Source organism: Myxine glutinosa, chromosome 12, assembly GCF_964187855.1.
Source record: "Myxine glutinosa chromosome 12, kmMyxGlut1.1, whole genome shotgun sequence".
Lineage (NCBI taxonomy): Eukaryota > Metazoa > Chordata > Myxini > Myxiniformes > Myxinidae > Myxine > Myxine glutinosa.
Window position 1 is genome coordinate 91,395,188 of NC_136272.1, and position 19,414 is coordinate 91,414,601.

General features: G+C 44.2%; 1 protein-coding gene across 3 annotated transcripts in view; it reads right to left on the reverse strand.

Moving 5' to 3' along the window:
- The window catches only part of LOC137415200 (homeobox protein Meis2), a 331,413-nt gene extending 312,008 nt beyond the window's left edge, over window positions 1–19,405 (reverse strand). The window contains exons 1-6 of one of the 3 annotated variants that reach the window (XM_078766085.1): window positions 19,008–19,375; window positions 18,240–18,874; window positions 17,244–17,385; window positions 15,975–16,025; window positions 15,153–15,203; window positions 13,695–13,844 (exon numbers count right to left, since the gene is read on the reverse strand). In XM_078766085.1, coding sequence (XP_078622211.1) covers window positions 13,695–13,844; window positions 15,153–15,203; window positions 15,975–16,025; window positions 17,244–17,385; window positions 18,240–18,673 — 828 coding nt within the window. In that variant the 5' untranslated portion in view covers window positions 18,674–18,874; window positions 19,008–19,375. Of the gene's footprint in view, window positions 1–13,694; window positions 13,845–15,031; window positions 15,083–15,152; window positions 15,204–15,974; window positions 16,026–17,243; window positions 17,386–18,239 lie in introns of all 3 variants that reach the window. The other 2 variants (XM_078766086.1, XM_078766087.1) reach the window with 2 other exon arrangements.
- Window positions 19,406–19,414: the final 9 nt, after the last annotated feature.

A 19,414-nucleotide genomic window follows, 5' to 3' on the forward strand; every position in this document is an offset into this window, starting at 1 on the left:
TTAGCCCCCAGAGTAGAACTCTTCCCTAACAATTCATCATTCATACATTTAGCCCCCAGAGTAGAACTCTTCCCTATCAATCTCCATCATTCATACGTTTAGCTCAGTGTAGTAGAACTCTTCCCAAACAATAATCATCATTAATACACTTAGCCCTGAGAGTATAACTCTTCTCTAAAAATCTTCATTATTAATACACTAAGCTCCCAGAATATAACTCTTCCCGGGCAATCTTCATCATTAATACACTTAGCCCTGAGAGTATAACTCTTCTCTAAAAATCTTCATCATTAATACACGAAGCTCCCAGAATATAACTGTTCCCTAAAAATCTTCATCATTAATACACGAAGCTCCCAGAATATAACTCTTCCCTAAAAATCTTCATTATTAATACACTTAGCCCTGAGAGTATAACTCTTCTCTAAAAATCTTCATCATTAATACACGAAGCTCCCAGAATATAACTCTTCCCTAAAAATCTTCATCATTAATACACGAAGCTCCCAGAATATAACTCTTCTCTAAAAATCTTCATCATTAATACACGAAGCTCCCAGAATATAACTCTTCCCTAAAAATCTTCATCATTAATACACGAAGCTCCCAGAATATAACTCTTCCCTAAAAATCTTCATCATTAATACACGAAGCTCCCAGAATATAACTCTTCCCTAAAAATGTTCATCATTAATACACATAGCCCTGAAAATATAACTCTTCCCTTAAAATCTTCATGATTAATACACTAAGCTCCCAGAGTATAACTCTTCCCTAAAAATGTTCATCATTAATACACATAGCCCTGAAAATATAACTCTTCCCTTAAAATCTTCATGATTAATACACTAAGCTCCCAGAATATAACTCTTCCCTAAAAATGTTCATCATTAATACACATTGCCCTGAAAATATAACTCTTCCCTTAAAATCTTCATGATTAATACACTAAGCTCCCAGAGTATAACTCTTCCCTAAAAATGTTCATCATTAATACACATAGCCCTGAAAATATAACTCTTCCCTTAAAATCTTCATGATTAATACACTAAGCTCCCAGAGTATAACTCTTCCCTTAAAATCTTCATGATTAATACACTAAGCTCCCAGAGTATAACTCTTCCCTTAAAATCTTCATGATTAATACACTAAGCTCCCAGAGTATAACTCTTCCCTTAAAATCTTCATGATTAATACACTAAGCTCCCAGAGTATAACTCTTCCCTAAAAATGTTCATCATTAATACACATAGCCCTGAAAATATAACTCTTCCCTAAAAATCTTCATCATTAATACACTAAGCTCCCAGAATTGAACTCTTCCCGAAAAATCTTCATCATTAATACACATAGCCCGGAGAATATAACTCTTTCCTAAAAATCTTCATCATTAATACACTTAGCCCTGAAAATATAACTCTTCCCTAAAAATCTTCATCATTAATACACTAAGCTCCCAGAATTGAACTCTTCCCGAAAAATCTTCATCATTAATATACTTAGCCCGGAGAATATAACTCTTTCCTAAAAATCTTCATCATTAATACACTTAGCCCTGAGAATATAACTCTTCCTGAGCAATCTTCACCTATTGTTTGTAGACATGATCAAGGCTCATAGAAGGGCTAGAGCAGAATGGATTGGAACAAAATTGAAAGGGGGACACATCAACAGCAGAGTAGAAGTGAGAGTGAGATCACGTTGAGGAGGAGAAGGGCACTTGGCCATTGGGGGTGATCAAGCTGCACACAAGCCGAATGAAACATAGCAAGAAGAGGAAGGGGGAAGTGGGGATGAAAGAGAAAAGGACCAAACCAACTGACAACTAACAAAAGAAATGAGGTGAAGGAGAGGTGGAAAAAATCACGATGAATTGGAAGACGGAATTGCTTGGGAATGGGGTCATTTGGTGTAGAAGATATCATGAGGGTGGACGGCGGTGACCTGGATGGAAGAATGGGACTGAACAGACTGGAGAAGTCGGAACCCCAGATGACATGAAGAGCAAAAAATTAGTGGAGGTGAGAAGTGGGCCTGGATTTTGTGAAATTAAACAAGAAGAGTGTTACAGGCAGACCATGTGGGCCCTGTAGAAACCTGAGACGGACAAAGCCAAGAGAGGGCAGAGGTTGCAGGGCCAAAAAGGAGGTTTTAGAATATGGAGAGGCCACCAACTTGCCTGTGATGAAACACTAACAGACCTAGGAACTCAGATTCAGCACGGGAGATTCCAATGATTTTGAGGGCCTTGCTTTCCATGGCATCAAGGCGAAAAATGTACGAGGTAGGGGTGACAGACAAAAGGGAGGAGCAGTACTCCATCAAGCTCCGAATGAAGGCCTTGTAGGTGGAATAGAGTTCAGATTGGCCAAGGAAAGACCTCAAAGGACGGAGGATGCCCGTCTGTGGCTGACTTTGTGGCTGACTTTGGAAGTGACCTTGGAAATATGGTCTGTCCAAGAAAGATCAATTCTGATGGTGAGGTCTACAAGTATGAGTGACAACCTCTTCAAGTGGTTTGTTTCGGAAGTAGATGGGAGGGTTTATCAGATGATCCTTTAAGAGAAGAAGGGTGAGTTTGTGTGATTTGTCAGGTTTTAAAGACATTCCAAGTTATGGTCCAGCTACTGATTCCATCATGTTCTGAAGAAATGGAAGAGGTTGTTGCCTACCTGTCTGATATGAAGGATGAGAAAGGAAACGCCAGAGGGTAGATTCATCAGCAAAGAGATCGGCAGGATTTTCCAGGGAATCAGAAATACCATTGATGAAGATGAAGAACAAGTCATGGGACACTCCAGCCTTGACAGGGAGATGAGATAAGGGGATCCCGTTGATAGCCGCACGTTGGCTATGAGGGTAGAGGAAGTCAGTGATTCATGAGAGTAGGTGGCCTTTGATGCCATAAGCAGAGTTTGTAGATCAAGACGGGATGCCAGACTGTATCAGATGCTCGTCATATGTCCTGAGACACTGCTCTGATCATTCAACACATTTAGCCTCATTAATACATTTAGCTCTGAGAATATAACTCTTCTCTAAATTCTAACTCGTAACCGAGTGTGATCAATTCTGATTGGAGTGGCTAATATCATATACACAGACGTCAAAATAAAGCTTTGTATATTAATAAATATATTTACACTTGAATTTGTCACAGATTATGTCATCCTTGTGAACATTTCTTGGAGGGGCATTTCTTGTTAGCAAAGGCTCACCATATATTTTGATAACTTTAGGACTATTTCATCCACATAGTGAAAGTAGATTAAGTGTCTAACTTGCTTTTTATGAAGCTCAAGTTTCACACACTGCAAGGAATAAGATTATGTAATTATAACGATTTCATAGTCACATTATGAATTAGAACGGCACTCGCTAGAGCGTGTACCTCCGCCAGGCTGACCAGTGTACAGTCACGTGAAAAAGTAAGTACACCCCATGTAAAGTTTTGACTTTTTTCAACATATTTCAACTTACAGCTATTTGATCTTCATTTCAACAATATTGATAGATAAAGGTGATATAATATAACAAATATCATGAAACATTTACATTTTGTAGTCCATTGTATAATTTAAATAAACATAAATGCAAATTTCGCATGTGGAAAAAGTAAGTACACCTTTGGCTCGAATAGGTGGTATTGCCCCCTTTGGCAGAAACAACCTCAAGTAGGCATTTATTATAACTGTCTACCAGTCTCTGACATCGACTGGGAGAAATTTTTGCCCACTCCTCCATGCAGAATTCTTTCAGCTGTGCGATGTTTGAGGGGTTTCTTGCATGCACAGCTCATTTCAAATCCCCCCACAACATCTCGATGGGATTTAGATCCGGGCTTTAACTTGGCCATTCCAGAACCCTCCATTTCTTTCTTTTCAGCCATTCCTTGGTGGATTTACTGGTATGTTTAGGGTCATTGTCATGTTGCAAGGTCCACCTTCGGTTGAGCTTCAACTTTCTGACAGATGGCCTCACATTATCCTCAAGCACCCTCTGGTACAATGAAGAATTCATCGTGGATTCTATGATGGTGAGCTGCCCAGGCCCTGGTGCAGCAAAGCTGCCGCAAACCATAATATTTCCACCACCATGCTTTACAGTTGGTATCAGGTTCTTGTGGTCAAATGCTGTCTTTGGTTTTCGCCAAACATGTCTTCTGGTACTGTGGCCAAATAGCTCTACCTTTGACTCATCTGTCCAGAGCACATTGTTCCAGAAGTGCTGGTCTTTGCCTCGGTGTTCACTGACAAACTTTAGTCTTGCCCTGGTGTTCTTTCTGGACAGCAAAGGTTTCCTCCTGGCACACCTCCCATGTAGATCAAATTTGTGCAGCCTCTTTCTCATGGTAGACTCGTGCACTTTCACATCAACAGATCAACAGTGGCAAGAGCTACCTGTAGGTCCCGTGATGACATTCTGCGGTTCTTAGAGACTTCTTTCAGCATCTTGCGGTCTGCTCTCGGGCTGAATTTGCTGGGGCGGCCTGTCCTGAACAGGTTGGCAGTTGTTTGGAATCTTCTCCACTCGCAGATGATCTTCCGGACAGTCGAATGATTGATTTCAAATTGTTTGGAGATCTTTTTAAATCCATTCCCAGACTCGTAGGCATCTATAACCTTCTTTCTGAAGGCCTCAGAGAGCTCTTTTGATCTAGGCATGGTGACGCCGCACACTTCAACAACAAAGAGAAACCAAACTAAATATCTGAGGTTTAAATAAGACAGGTTCTTCCAAGATCCTCTCTAACGATGTTCAAATCATTTGCACCTGAGCTGGTGACCTGATTTTAATTTTAGGTATTTGAAGTAGTGATAAATGTCGGGGTGTACTTACTTTTTCCACATGCGAAATTTGCATTTATGTTTATTTAAATTACACAATGGACTACAAAATGTAAATGTTTCATGATATTTGTTGTATTATATCACCTTTATCTATCAATATTGTTGAAATGAAGGTCAAATAGCTGTATGTTGAAATATGTTGAAAAAGTCAAAACTTGACATGGGGTGTACTTACTTTTTCACGTGACTGTTTGTGTTGTATCCCACAGATCTGGATCCGGACCTGACCGAAAATCGAATCAGCTTGTTCTTCTCGCCGAACCAACGCATCCACCTAGTTTTGTCATAAGTCATACACAACTTTTTGAAATATCATACTGTATATCGTTTTTAGCCTTATCACTCCATGAGAATTTTTTTTCATTCTCGGATTCAGATCCAGATCCGATAATTCACCAAAAATCTTATCAATTCGGCCTTGTCACATACCCAATCTGTCCAGCAAATTTCGTCTGAATCTGTCCACAGACAAACATACAGGGGTGAAAACAACCTCCATCCACCTTTGCTGGCGGAGGTAATTAAGCCTTTTTTCATGGGTAAAAGGTAGCCATCTTTATTTCACTCCTCCCACCACCTTCTACTTATTTTTTTAAATCAAATTCTTCAAAAACATTTAAAAGTTTCAATCCACTCTCTACACTTCCCTTCCACCCCCTCTACTCCTTACAAATTTCCTCTCTCAACTAGTTATCGCCTTCCTTCCCCTATCTCCTCATAAACCTTGCACCATTCATTTGTTTATTATCACCTCTGCCACCGAAGATGGACGGAGGTTAAGTTTTCACCCTTGTCTGTCTGTGAGCAGGACAACTTAAGTTATGGACGGATTTGGCCGAATCTTGGTGCAGAGGTTGGGTATGTGTGTGTGACAAGTACGATTTGGTTCGAGAATATTTTAATGTTTTTAACGTGATTCTTCCCCATTGAGAAATGGGGCCTAGAAGGACATGTAATATGACAAAACTTGGTGGACGAGTTGGGTAGGTCACAAGAGCAAGCCGATTCGATATTGGTTCAGGTCCAGATGCAGATCTGGCCTTTCAGTAGGATACAAAACGTAAACTGTTCAGCCTGGTGGAGGTATACTCCCCACCGAGTGTCATTCTTGTTTATGCAAGTATTGCAGATTTTTTTTTGAAACCCCTACTAGTTCACCTCCCAACCAACCCTAGCTCCATATATGCCACTTTCATTCCTCCGACCAAATTTATTTTTCTTCTCTCGCACCCCATTCCCTTCACATACATTCATTCTTTCCTACCAACCCCTCTTCCCTTCCATTTCTCAATTACACACCAGCCCCCGTGCGTACCTAATAAGTTGATAGAGCAATAGGTGGAATCACCAGAACGTTGAACGAGGAGTGCTAACTGCATTTGGAATCGAGGATAAATTGACGTTTTTGCCGTTAACCCTTTGTCGGAGCAAGAGCAAGAATCATCTTTTGCTTCGACGAAGGGCCAATGCCCAAAACCTCAGCTTCTCTTCGTTTCCCATGGCGGTTATCATACCTAGATCAACATTATCTTTTTCCCATCTGCCTTTCTCGTATTTCCCTGCTGTCTGCTTCCCTCTCTTTTCTCTTGTCCACCTCTTCTTTTCCTTTCTTGTCTTCACTTTCTCTCATTTTCTATTCTAATTTTCACTCCGCTCTCGTTTTCTTTTCATTTGCTGCAGGCTGGTGAAAAGGATCGGTTCTAATTCAGACTCCTCTCCTCTGTTGTTGAACCCCCAACCCATTTGCAGGACTTATTTATGCATTCATCATCCGGCCCAAGGCCTCTGCACATCTCAGGGTGGTACTGCATCTCCATTTCGTTCCTTACACGTTGCTAACAGGTTTAGCTACAGTTCCCAAATGACGAGGAGGGTGTGGCGAAGTCAAGCACATCCAGCGCCTGAGGCCCAGAGGTGCACAGGCAAGCTGCCACGATGACAAACTGACTGCATGTATGCTACCCCTACAGCTCCAAGGAACGAAACTTAAAATTTATGGACAGACAGCACAAACAAGTGTCGTGGCAGTCGTACAAATTAAGGTGCATATGTAACAAGGCATTGGAGTAATGGATTTCTCAAACGTGACATTTGTAACATTATTCTGTCAACATCAAAGGTGAGCAATATCTGCAAATATTAGCAAAAAGGAAGTGACTGATGACCCTCAACCCACCTCTTTTGCCACTTAACTATGCAAACGCATTTCCAACCAAAATACAAGACATAAGTAGTGATCACGTAGCTATCTATCAATGTTTGACATAGTTCTCAGATGCGATTGTGCCGACCCGATTCACCATACTCTTGTGTTAGAGCGTTGGCTCTGCCGAAGCAGTTTCTAAGCTAGGGTCGTGCTGGGGGCTTTGCTATCCGTCTCCCGACAGTGGTTAGGGCAGGAATTTGGAATTTGTTCAGGGTGCCGGTAATAGCTCGCCGACTCTTTGTGAAGGACACCATGGGATCGTTAACGTTCACCATATAATGCCAGCATACAGGACACCCAGGTTAACGTCCATCCCAGGGACGGCACACACATTGCTGAATCACCCTGCCTGTGAAACACCGGGATGAAAGTTTATAGCTGGGTCAGGATTCAAACCCAGACGGCTTGCAGGTTGAGAGTGCGTACCTGTAGGCCCTCCTGCCCGCCCAGTCATTGGATGCAAGACAATCAAAAGGTTCATACATCAATCTGTTTTAAGATTGTACAACTCGCTATGAGTATGGTGAGGAAAGCTTCCCAAGGAACACGATGGTCAACAAAAATGTATTATTGTGATGAAAACATCTCTTGTGAACAAAATATACATCAATTGTCTCCTTTAAAGGGTACATTTGGTGCATCATCACCGTGATAACCCACAATCTATACATTGTTGGATCGAATTAACTCACCTGTAATTTGTACATTTGTTTCATTTAATTTTCTAAATTAACCTGCATAGATGGCAGGTACATAGCACCGGACATATGTATGTAGTATAAACACCATCACACGATAATTTGACTCAATGTGTGGATGTTCCGGAGAGAAAAGTCGTCACAAATCAATTAAATACATCTCACAGATGCTTCATCGGACTGATAACAGGAAGCAAATCGTACAAATTATTGTAGTCTTCTCCAAGGTTATTGTAGTCTTCCGCAGACCATTCTTGCACATTGTACACCTGATATTGCCTTCTTCCGGTGGAAGATCAAGATCATGATGAAACTGCATAAACGACGATCCTACACATCATTGCTGTTCTAGCTCTCAGCCATCATCAATTGCGTTGGGCACGTCAAGGAATGCGAGGTGTCATTTGTTCAAGATGGAGCACTTAATTGAGAGGGTTGCTACACCACCCAAACAGAGCTTTTATATTTTGTAATTGGGTTGAAAAGAGTCCTTGAACTGATCGACCTTTTACTGATTGCTATTCGATATCAGACATTCACGACCCATGATGCAGCAGCAACACAGTTGCGTTTTCTGTAAATTTTGATCTCCTGGAAACATCTGAGAATGCGCACTAATCGACATGCAGGTCAACGTCCAGTTGAACAAAATGCAGTGCTGCTCCCCACATGACGTCATCATTCCCCAAGAGCCAGTGGTGCTGCATCGTCTAATTTTTTTTGCCAAGCAATGCGTACAATCACATTCTACATGCTTCAAACTAACAAGTAGAACTCACAGTCTGGTTTGAGGGTCCATCTACATGTGAAATGTCCAAAATGGGGAAACTTTTGAAATCCCTCCCCTTCCACGCCCCTTTCTTTTCATCTTTGCTCCTCCAAATTTCTTATGCCCTACCCCTTCCTCCCCAACTTGCTTAACCACCTCCCCCCACAACCCATGCTTTTTTGCTCGATTCACCGAAGCCTCTGTCCCTATCATTGTACAGATGGCCTCTTGGGAAGAATCATATCGGCACTACTATAACATACTCGAGACAGAGAGAGAGAGAGAGAGAGAGAGAGAGAGAGAGAGAGAGAGAGAGAGAGAGAGAGAGAGAGAGAGAGAGAGAGAGAGAGAGAGAGAGAGAGAGAGAGAGAGAGAGAGAGAGACAGAGAGACAGAGAGACAGGGAGAGAGACTACTGTGAACATTATTAAAAGCTCAAAACAGTAGTTTCCTTGTAGTGCACGAGGCAATTGTGCAATGGACGTGTAACAAGACTCGTATGTACTTAAAGTTTGGACTGAAGTCGATAACACATTTCAAAGTGCAGGGCGCGCGGTTCAGCAGCTTAGACCTGGTGATACTTTAGTGACCTCTCGGTTCACTTTGTGCAACTTCAGACGCTCTCTCTGATCTTGTCAAGCCGAAATACAACGGTGGAATGATCGATGTGGAAATATAAAGTTTTGCACACATTAGCAGTGGAAGCACAATTCAGCACAACCCATACTTTGTTTTGCCAAAGCATGTACGTCCCTCACAAAGCATCGAGGGCAAGCACGTGCGCAGAATGTTTGGAAAGTTTATGACTCCTTGATTTCCGGACCAATTGTCATGGTAAAAGTGAGATGATTACATAACCGCAGCAAACGCACAAAAGGGGGGCACGTAAACATGGCCGGTCATAAATTACCACCACAAACTGAGTCCGCTTCAGATGAACGGTAAGATGGGTGGGTTGAGACCCCCTCTGTATTGCACCTTTGCACACTTTGGTACTTTTTTATAATACCAATAAAATAATTTCGGCGGAGATTTCAAAGTCCCAGTAAAAAAGCATGATGGGTGGAGGAGAGAGGAGCATCAAGAGGCAATCTCTCATGCAACGCTGGATGGTCGCGTCACCCATTGCGAAGAACAAATAAGCTGCAAGACCATTTTTGTGGATTTAGTGAGGGACGTGGAATAGGTTCATCAATTGTTCCCCCCACCTGAAAACGTTTTTACCACCAGTATTGCTGCGTCAAACCATAAAATTGCAAGAGACAATTACGTAAGCCAACATGGTATAACAAGTACACGCACTCTTAAATAGATTGCGCATTTTCTTTTAAAATGACTGCGCAGCAATAAGTCCGGGTCTGGCCAGCTCATCGTCCGTAGTAAACTCAGGGGCCCACAGTGAAAGGATGCAGGCTTCAATTGAAGCGTAAAAAATCGAATCGCAAGGTACGAAAACATGACATCACAATTGCTATAACCGCCAAAGTGACGTCACAATGCCGAAGGTGTCGCGCGGAGCTTCTCGCCCGACACCCGACGGTACAGAAGGAAGGAAAGAAAAGAAAGAAAGAAAAACAAAATAAACGTGCAAGAATTACGCTCAGGGTAATCACGCTGTCACAGCGTCGACATGACAAGCCTGGACGGAGGCTGCCTTTTTGCAGACAGACAAATGCGCTCCGGGCTGTGACCTGGCATTCTAAGCGCGACCAATTACGGCTGTTTCTTAAACAGCGCCACCATTCTGGAAAACGTAACGTCTTCGTCCCAATCGCCGGAGCAAGCAGCTCGGATCATTTGCGCTTTATAAATTTTATCATCACCTCTTGCAGCCCCAGCCCGGCACTATTACGCCATCAACGCAGGGCCTGCCCAGCCCTCTTTATGCGCTCGATATATTTAAGCGCTGCTCTGAGCTAGTTTAGACGACAATTAGCTACATTAGACGCAATTATAAGGAATTCGCTGAACGTTAATGGACAAACCGCTGTGCTTTAAAGGCGGCTGCGCATATAGCTAACAAAGCCACGGGGCTCGACGCCGCACAGTTGTCGAAGCCTGTCCGCAGAGCCACGGGGCATTCTCTTATTTTCTTCCCTTTTTTTCGATTTCTCTCCTTCGACGTCATAAGAGCTTTGGTGTGTGTTTACCCCCCCCCCCCCCCTCCCCAAGTCGACGAGTTCATGGCGTCTAGCAGTAGAACAACCACCTCTGTGCTCCCCGAAGGGTTTGGGGTTTAAACCCCCTAACTGTGAGATATAACTATAACTCTGAGATATACGTACATCTTCCCCTGTATATCATATATATATATATATATATATATATATATATATATATATATATATATATATCTCCCCCTGCTGGCTTATGCGCCCGCGGTCGTGGCCCCTGGATCAAATGGCCACCCGTCACACTCAATGAACCATTTGGACGTCTCTTTAAAAGCGTCACGGAGACCCGAAGCAAAATGTTTATACGATTTCACGTCTCGGTTGCATCTCACAGGTTTCCTGCCACACTCGGGCAGAAAGGGACAGCCAGGTGTGCAATTGTGGCCACTTTGCTCTGCTCTAACAATCCAGGACGCGGCCGAATTTTCCGCACGGGTGAGGCCCATGTCGTCCTGTTCAGTTAATCTTGTCATTTTTATCACTGCTTATCGTCGTACTTGAGCAAACGGCTCCACCGGCCGGGCGTCTCACTGTGTCCCTCTTCTTATTTTTTAAGTGTAGAAAGATGACATGAAGTACATGATCACGTGCCGACGACTTCAGTGATACACGTATTGTCCCATTTCTTGACAATGGTCACCGAAAAAGGGGAGGAGAGAGTGGGTGGAGTCGGTAGGGGGTGGAGGAAATAAAGGGAAAGGGGCGGGGTATCAAATGATCTCGTCGGACAGATGCGTCTGTGCAAGCGTCTGGATCAGAACACAGGGCATTTCAAAACTTCGAGGATGGTTTCGAGGACATGCTGGTGCCGAGCATTTCCAGGCGAGCAGTATCGAACTCAGTGCCTTGAGGTCACTTGGTGGACTATGTTTTTATGCACAATTTGGCAACGATTGAACGTGCGCTCGAGATAGCGTTCGTCATCACACCAAGGTGTGCACAGACCGACACCAGTGAGGTGTATAACAGCAGGGTGTGTGTGCACTTAAGTGGAACGCTCCATTTTATGCCACCCTCGATTCCTCCAATGTGGAGCAATTTTACACATTGGGTCCTGGGTTTATTTCTCGCCTCTACCAGTGACCATTTCAGCACACCTTCATCATCATATTGTGATATGAAATTATACTGAGTTCTCCAAGAACGATTTATAATGAATAAAAAAACAATTTTATTTTGGACGTCACATATCTAGCACCAGGACACCTTTCAGGTAATGTCCTGCCTTTGAAATGCACGAGATACCTCCTTGCATTGGTCTCAGTTGTGGGTCCAACTGTATTTATTACTAGGTTTAAGGTACATATTTGCATTGGAACTCACCTCATAACCAACACACCTTGTATATATACACCAACTATAACTCCAGAAGCTCATTCAAGATATCTGTAAAGGTCAAGCAAAGGAAAGATGCGAGCTGTTGGAGAGAAGAGTACGGAGGGGAGGAGAGTGTGTGTGTGTGTGTGTGTGTGTGTGTGTGTGTGTGTGTGTGTGTGTGTGTGTGTGTGTGTGTGTGTGTGTGTGTGTGTGTGTGAGAGAGAGAGAGAGAGAGAGAGAGAGAGAGAGAGAGAGAGGGGGGGATATGAGAAGATGGTAAGAAAAGGAGGGAATGAAAGATAGTGGCAAAGAAAAGGAAGGGGAGGGGGAGGGGGAGAAGTTAGGTTAATGACCATGTCGTGTAAGGAACCCACTCCATTGGCTTGGGACACCCAGGAGATCAGATGAGTCTCACAATGGATTGTATTTGGAAGGACTGCACATGTTACAAATCTCATCCGGTGTGTAAGTATTCTCACGTGTGGCCTTTATCAAACATAAGCCGGGATGAGAGTTAATTGTAATTTACACATGTTATACAGGACTCATCACCGGCGAGAATCCTCTTCTTCACATTTAGCATCAGTCGTGGACTCACGGGCGAGACTTTCAGAACCCATGCACGGCAAACACAATTAGTGAGTCAATACAAGTCATTACGTCATGCGTCTGCATGGCGCCGTGAGGAGCCTTAAAATTACAAATGACGATTGAAAGCGATTAAAGTTGAAAAATAGCTCTAATTGTCTTCATTTGGTCCAGGCGCGTACATTCAAAACGATATTTGAGAAGCGAGTGTCGCGGAACAGCGTTTGTTGATTCTAAGCGGCAAATGCCTGTCAGCCTCGTCACACCCAAAACGACCTTTCGATTGTTCATTTGTCTTCGTGGAACACGTTCTAAATAACACTCGGAACATATAACCCCGTGATCTTCAAGAGCTGCACACAATGAGCGGGGTGCACCATTATGCGGCGTCACCTTACCACGGGTCTTCTTAAAGGCGCGCCGTGGCCGATTCGGGCGCAACATGATGGATTATAATACAAATGTGGAACATCCTCGGGATATTATTTACGCAACTGCGAGTAGGTTATTTGTTTATTTATTTATCCCTGAAACGAAAGCCCGGCGAGGAAAACAACCTTCCGGAGGGTCGCGGGGAGGTAACCGTCGTCGCGGAGCATCGCACGCGATCGCCGTGCGGAGCGATTGCGACGACGTGTTTCAAGGGAGAGACAAAAAAGGTGGGCAAGATGCTCACGATGGGATTGCAACAGGTACTTATTAATGAGTGCGCATTCCTCGCACAAAGGTCAAAGCAGATATACTCTACACGTCTATTTCATCGCGAACGCACCCCATTATAATATTATAATAATAATAATAATAATAATAATAATACAAAAGCAAACAAATGAAATTGCAGAAGGTGGTGAGAGGAGCGGGGTGGGGCGAGGCAAAAAAAAATTTTTTTTTAAAGCATCGCAGTCGACTTGAGACAAAGCAATCTATTTAGAGGTACCTCTGTGCAAATGGATTATAACACGAGCAAATTGTTATCACGCTTCTTGATTGTTCTGCAGCTTTTCCTAAAACTCTACCCGTTTTTACTTTCGTTCGTTCATTTACTTACACGTGCGGAGAGCTTATTCTCCAACTGCGACCGAGGTGGCCTCACCTGCTCGTTCAGGTTTCCAGAAGACGACCCGGACAATTCATCGTCCACTTTGTTGCTGCCTTCCCTCTCGTCGATGACCAGATCGATGGGCATTTTGCCTTTCAAACAACTGATGTACCGGTGGCAGAAGTTATCGCACAGCTCGTGCACCTACGGGACGGAGACACGAGACACAGAAAAAGGCAGGTTTTGGTGGAAGAGAAAAAAAAAGAAAAGTTTCGAGTCCAGGCCACAGCCTAGTATTTCTGTAATTTGCAGCCTCTCGCGCAGGCCGCAATTACGCCTTTGCGCAAAGACAAAAAAATTAACGCACGGCTGAAGCCGTGTTGCCCATAATTAGTAGCTACACACCTATAGGGATTGCGAGCTGAACACTTTACAACCGTTTCGTGTAATTCAAGGTCACTGTCAAAGTGGGGCATCGAAAGATCTTAGCATATCCGCCACGGGATTCTTAACAACTGAAGTGTTAATTAACATTCGCATTATCCTGTGTTATGTTAAGCAGCGGTTTTATTGCATCGCTTACAGCTGTGCGCTTCCCTGGGCAACAGATTATTACAGTATTCCGACGGTCCTTGGAATCGAACCAGATACTGCAATTGTATACACTGCTGCATACATACTGAGGTTTTCACTAGAGTGCTGGCGTATCCCAACAATCTTGGGCTGGTCACGTTAGTGTAAAACACCCTGTCCTGAGCATTCATGTAATTAGAAGCGACTTTACTAGGCCTCTGGTCTACAGCTTGACACAGTCGCCTAACCAGCTCGGCACAAACCATCCGACGAGGCTCGCCGAGGTTTCTAAACAGCCGAGGCTCTTGTCGATAAATCACGACATTTAAATGGTCGTACGGTTACCGGGGCGATGGGGATAGTCCACCCCCCCCCCCTCCCTGGGTCCTCCCTACCCCCTCCCTGCTGGGTCCCCTTCCCCTCCCTGGGTCCCCTTCCCCCTCCCTGGGTCCCCTTCCCCTTCCACACTCCAACACCTCGCATCCATGACTGCTGAGAGGTGGACCTGAGGACCTCTCTCTCGTCGGCGTTAAGCAAAGTTCCCCTCGCGCTCTAATCCACCTTTTCAGGAAACACAGAATTAGCATGAGCAGCCGTCATTACGTCGAGACGCATTGTTACACATGGTGTTATGCATCACCCTTAACATTAATCACAGAACACTCTTTCCTCAGCGTCCCACATCATTCCCTCTCGGTCTTGTTTCATTGCATCAACCCCATAACATCTCGATACAAAATATGTATAGTTATATATCACGACACTTCGTTCCCGCACATCCCGTTTAAACCAACAATATGCACAGCACGAAACATTACCTTCTCTAATTCCAAAAGATGAAACCTTAATACTTGTATCGCTTCAATCATCTGAAAGAAAGTTTAAAGATGTTTATTAGAGAAAGGAAACTGGAAAGGGTATAAAAAAAAACACGTTTACCTTTTCTAATTCCATAAGGTGAAACTTTAACACTTGTATGGCTAAAGTCATCTGTGGAAAGAGAATGACAAATTTTACAAGTGCGTCTTCAAAATAGATCATAATATACGTCATTTTGATGAACATTCATGTGAGTTCAATGAGTGTTAAGTTCGAGCTAAAAATCACCTGTCACATGCATGCATGGAAATCAATCCACGCCATTTCAGGATGCATTCAAAACTTTGAATGACCGACTGCTTTCTGATCTTTTATTTATCGCTATCGTCAATAATTTCTCGTGACGGTGATGTAAAGGTCTGCTCGACGATGGAATACCATCTCACGTCGTTCAGTTGGGCGCATCAAATCGTAGAAAAGGTGTGCGATTAAAAAGCAAGAGAGGGTGCACTGCATGCCAGGTAGTCCCCTATAGCTTCAAGCGTTCAGTGTTTAACGTTTATCACAAGGTATACAAAGCATTCCACCTAGAAAATGAGTCACGTGTGACGTTTCAAGATGTGCACCGAACCCACGTGATGGGCAATGGGCCGAGTCTGGATTTGTTGAACATTGTGAAAAAGCAGATCTAAAGCAGGATGCACACCTGTATAGCAATGATGCTTCATCGATGAAAGTTTCACTATGTTAACATCATTTATTTTCTTTTTCTTTTGTGTGCAAGGTCGAGGCTCATAGAGGAGCTAGAGCGAGAACTCGCTAGATTTGCAATAACTCGATATGATATGAGACGAAAGGTAAACATATAGGCAAAACATGGCATTAGAAACGTAGCCAAAAGGTGTCATTGAACTGACCTTCTCATAAAACATGGAAACTTACCAAATTGTCCAGCTCTGGATTTGAAGAAAACAGTGGCTTCTCGGCCCGAACCTTCAGTTTTAGAAATGAGATAAATATCGACATTAGACATATAGACACAATAGATAAACCACACTGGTATATATATATATATAGATGTGTATATATATATATATATATATATATATATATATATATATATATGTGTATATATATATATATATATATATATATATATATATATATATATATATATATATATATATATATTACAAAACGGCTGATCAGAAAGTCTATGGACTATCATAAAAAGAAAATAAATTTTGGGTCCTGCATAAAAAAAATAATTAAATATTGAAAAGTTCAGTTGAAAATGTAAAGGTTTGTGAAAGGTACGAGAGTGCATCATTTATGTCAAGCCACAAACTTAATGGCATGTGTATGTCTGCGCGTGTGTGTGTGTGTGTGTGTGTGTGTGTGTGTGTGTGTCTGCGTGTGTGTGCGTGTGTGTGCATATGTCTGCAGTTCAGTTTTTTAAATGCCTGTGGAATAAAGTATGGACATTATTTCCAGTGTGAGTTGCACAGCGGTCTGCGATGTACAACTTTGGTCAATTGTTCAAAACGTCAAACTGTGTTTTCGTCTTACGTGCTGCGAGTGCAGTGCCGCCGCTGTTAATACAGGACAGGAATGGAGTGTTGTCGATCTTATTCCGAAACCGCATTCACTGTCGGGTGCTCATTTCAAACATATCAGCTATCGAGTTGGTTACATGTAACCATAGCAAGGCAACATATCACATGTCCAGTTGAACGAAGTGCAATAAACTATATAGTATTTCTACCCAACCCTTGTACTGTGTAACAAAGGGGTATGATACAGACATTGATAGCCAGAAAAATACCCCGACATTTCATTGCACAAACTTTAAGTAATTGGTATAAGTTTGTATAAGTGGTGCTTGAAACGTGTCCCTCTGTGTAAACACCTTCCCAACCCCCCACCCATATCTCTATCTCTATCTCTATCTCTATCTCTCTCTCGTCAGGCTATTCTTCCGAGACATCCCAGTTCACCAAACTTGCCCTGAGATCGGATTTAGGGTCGGCCAACCCCCCCCACCCCCTCCTTCACCCATCTCGCCGTGCTTCCGCATACACCGTTCGAGCAACGTGTGAAACGGTGTGAGGTTCTGTACTCGAGTGGCATCTGCTTGGTGGTTCGACTCAGCGTGTGTTTGACGCAATTAAATGCACCGTGCCGTGCCGTGCCGTGCCGTGCTGTGCAGACCTGCTTAGCAAAGACGGCAATGTCTTCATTGAAGGAATCGGACGAGCAGACGTCGCCACCAGCTACGCCTGGTTCCCGAGGAGTGCAAGTGGCCAGCTCGCATTTTTCGAACACGAGTGCCAGCAGTGGAAACAGAGGATGCCTAGAGGCAACAAAAAGTGCAACATATATCGTTTGCAACAGCCATGCAACATTGTAAAACAAACACAAAGCCCTAATACTCATGTCAAACTGAAGACTAAAGAGCACATACACGGTTATTACACCTCGGCGGAATCAGAGCATCAAAAGTGTACGTTGTGCGGCGTTGCGACTTGGGAGAATTCCATTCGGGAATCGCGAGCAACAAACGCGTCGTCTCCGAGTGTTCCCTCCGTGTGCGATGGTCAATGCGACAAATGAAATACAACTTGAAGGAACTGCTGCTTGGACTGCGCACTAATTCCAGAAAGAGCCAGCCAGTGCATTACAAGCAGAGGTAATGATGCCTCCGGGAAAAGTACATCGAATAAATCTTTTTAATTGGTATTGGTAATTACAGCGCAATCAATTTAAGTTAAATGCTGGATAAAATAATGTTTCGTTTAAACCTTGGCCATCACGTCCCATTCTACAGAGGAAAAAACCGCAAAAGGCGATCATGCTACGAAGGAAGCCATGTTGGAAAATACTCATAACGGGTCACGACGCTAAAACGAGATCGCATGCAACTTATCACTCGACTTGCACTCCACAACTCTTGCATGGATCGTCGTCACGTCCACATTGGACAACTATAATTAAGGCGCGTCCGACTATAATTATTAATTGTGTCTGTCAACTTGCATTTGCGCCATTTCTCTTTCTCAAACGTACGCGCGCGTTTACCATGTGCAGTAAAAGAGGTGTAAACACGTGTGTGTGCGCCCCAGCCTCCCTCATGCCTTGTTTAGCATTCCATGTCTTTCCTTCTTTCTTTCTATCAAAATTGTTTGTCTTTTTTCATATTCCACGAACCCATATATGGAGTCCTTGTCACGCTTCAGGACATCGTTCACTGCTGAGCCCATGGAACTCGTCATGACACCACCGTGGGATCCGTGGGAGTATTGGTGGAGAGGTGGCCCATGGTTTATGTGCGGCACGGGAGGCAAAGGCCTCGGGTCTCCGTACATCGACGTGGGCACTCCGTCCATGGGCGAGTAGTGCGCGAGTTCGTCGTACTGGGGCGCGGCAAAGGGACAGAGAAAAGGGGTAGAGGTGTCAGAGAGGCGCCGCGCCGCGGGGAGAGGGTGCGGAGCATGAGCACGCGGTACATAAGCCAAGGGTCGCCATTGGGATACATCCATGAGGAGACCCGGGCCGAGGCGAGCCCGGGACGAGCGGATCGCGGCCGAGGGGTGGCTCCGAAAGCGGATTTCAATTGAAAAAGGCTTACCCCGCTGCGCCATGGCTTCGGCGTGCGAGCGTCGCTCACTCTCTCTTTCTCTCCCTCTCTCCCTCACTCTCCCTCACCCTCTCTCCCTCACTCTCCCCCTTTCGCACGCTCTCCCCCGCGTCCCGTCTAGGCGGAAGGTAAATAGTAATCCCTTCGGAACCCGGTTGCAGACGCGGAGTCTTGTCTTTGGAAGAACTTTGAAAGGCAGCAAGTCCTGGGGCAGCGAAGCAAAACGAATTAGGGTGAGGAAAGACAAGGGGGTGGGCAGAGGGGCTGGGGGGGGGGGGGGGGGGGAGAAGCTCAGAATATTTGTCCACAAGGTCTTTTTTTCTCTCTGTACTTCTCACTGTCTGTCTTTGAGAAGACGCGCTGATGGACGAAGACCAGTCGGTCGTTAGCGAGGAGGTTCCAAACTCCGACAACTGTCGTAACTTATGGCTTTTTCGACGCTTTCACTGTCAATCACAAACCCGGGAGGGTTGTCAAGGTGTGGGTTGAGCGATGATCTGCCCGGGAAACTTCGTTCACAAACAGGGAGGCGGGGAGCGAGCTGGAGTCTTCTCGAGCATCGGCAGTGCGATGCGCGTCTCGGCCCGACGCCTGCTCGCGTCGTGGCGTCCTTTCTGCCCGATAGATCAGCCTTGCGGTAAGGCGATGTTTTTTCGGAGCTTCTCGCCGCCGAGCGTGTGACGGCACTGCGGGAGGAGAGGGGAGGGAGCGAGGGAACCCGGAAGCACTGCGCCGATCAACTGGG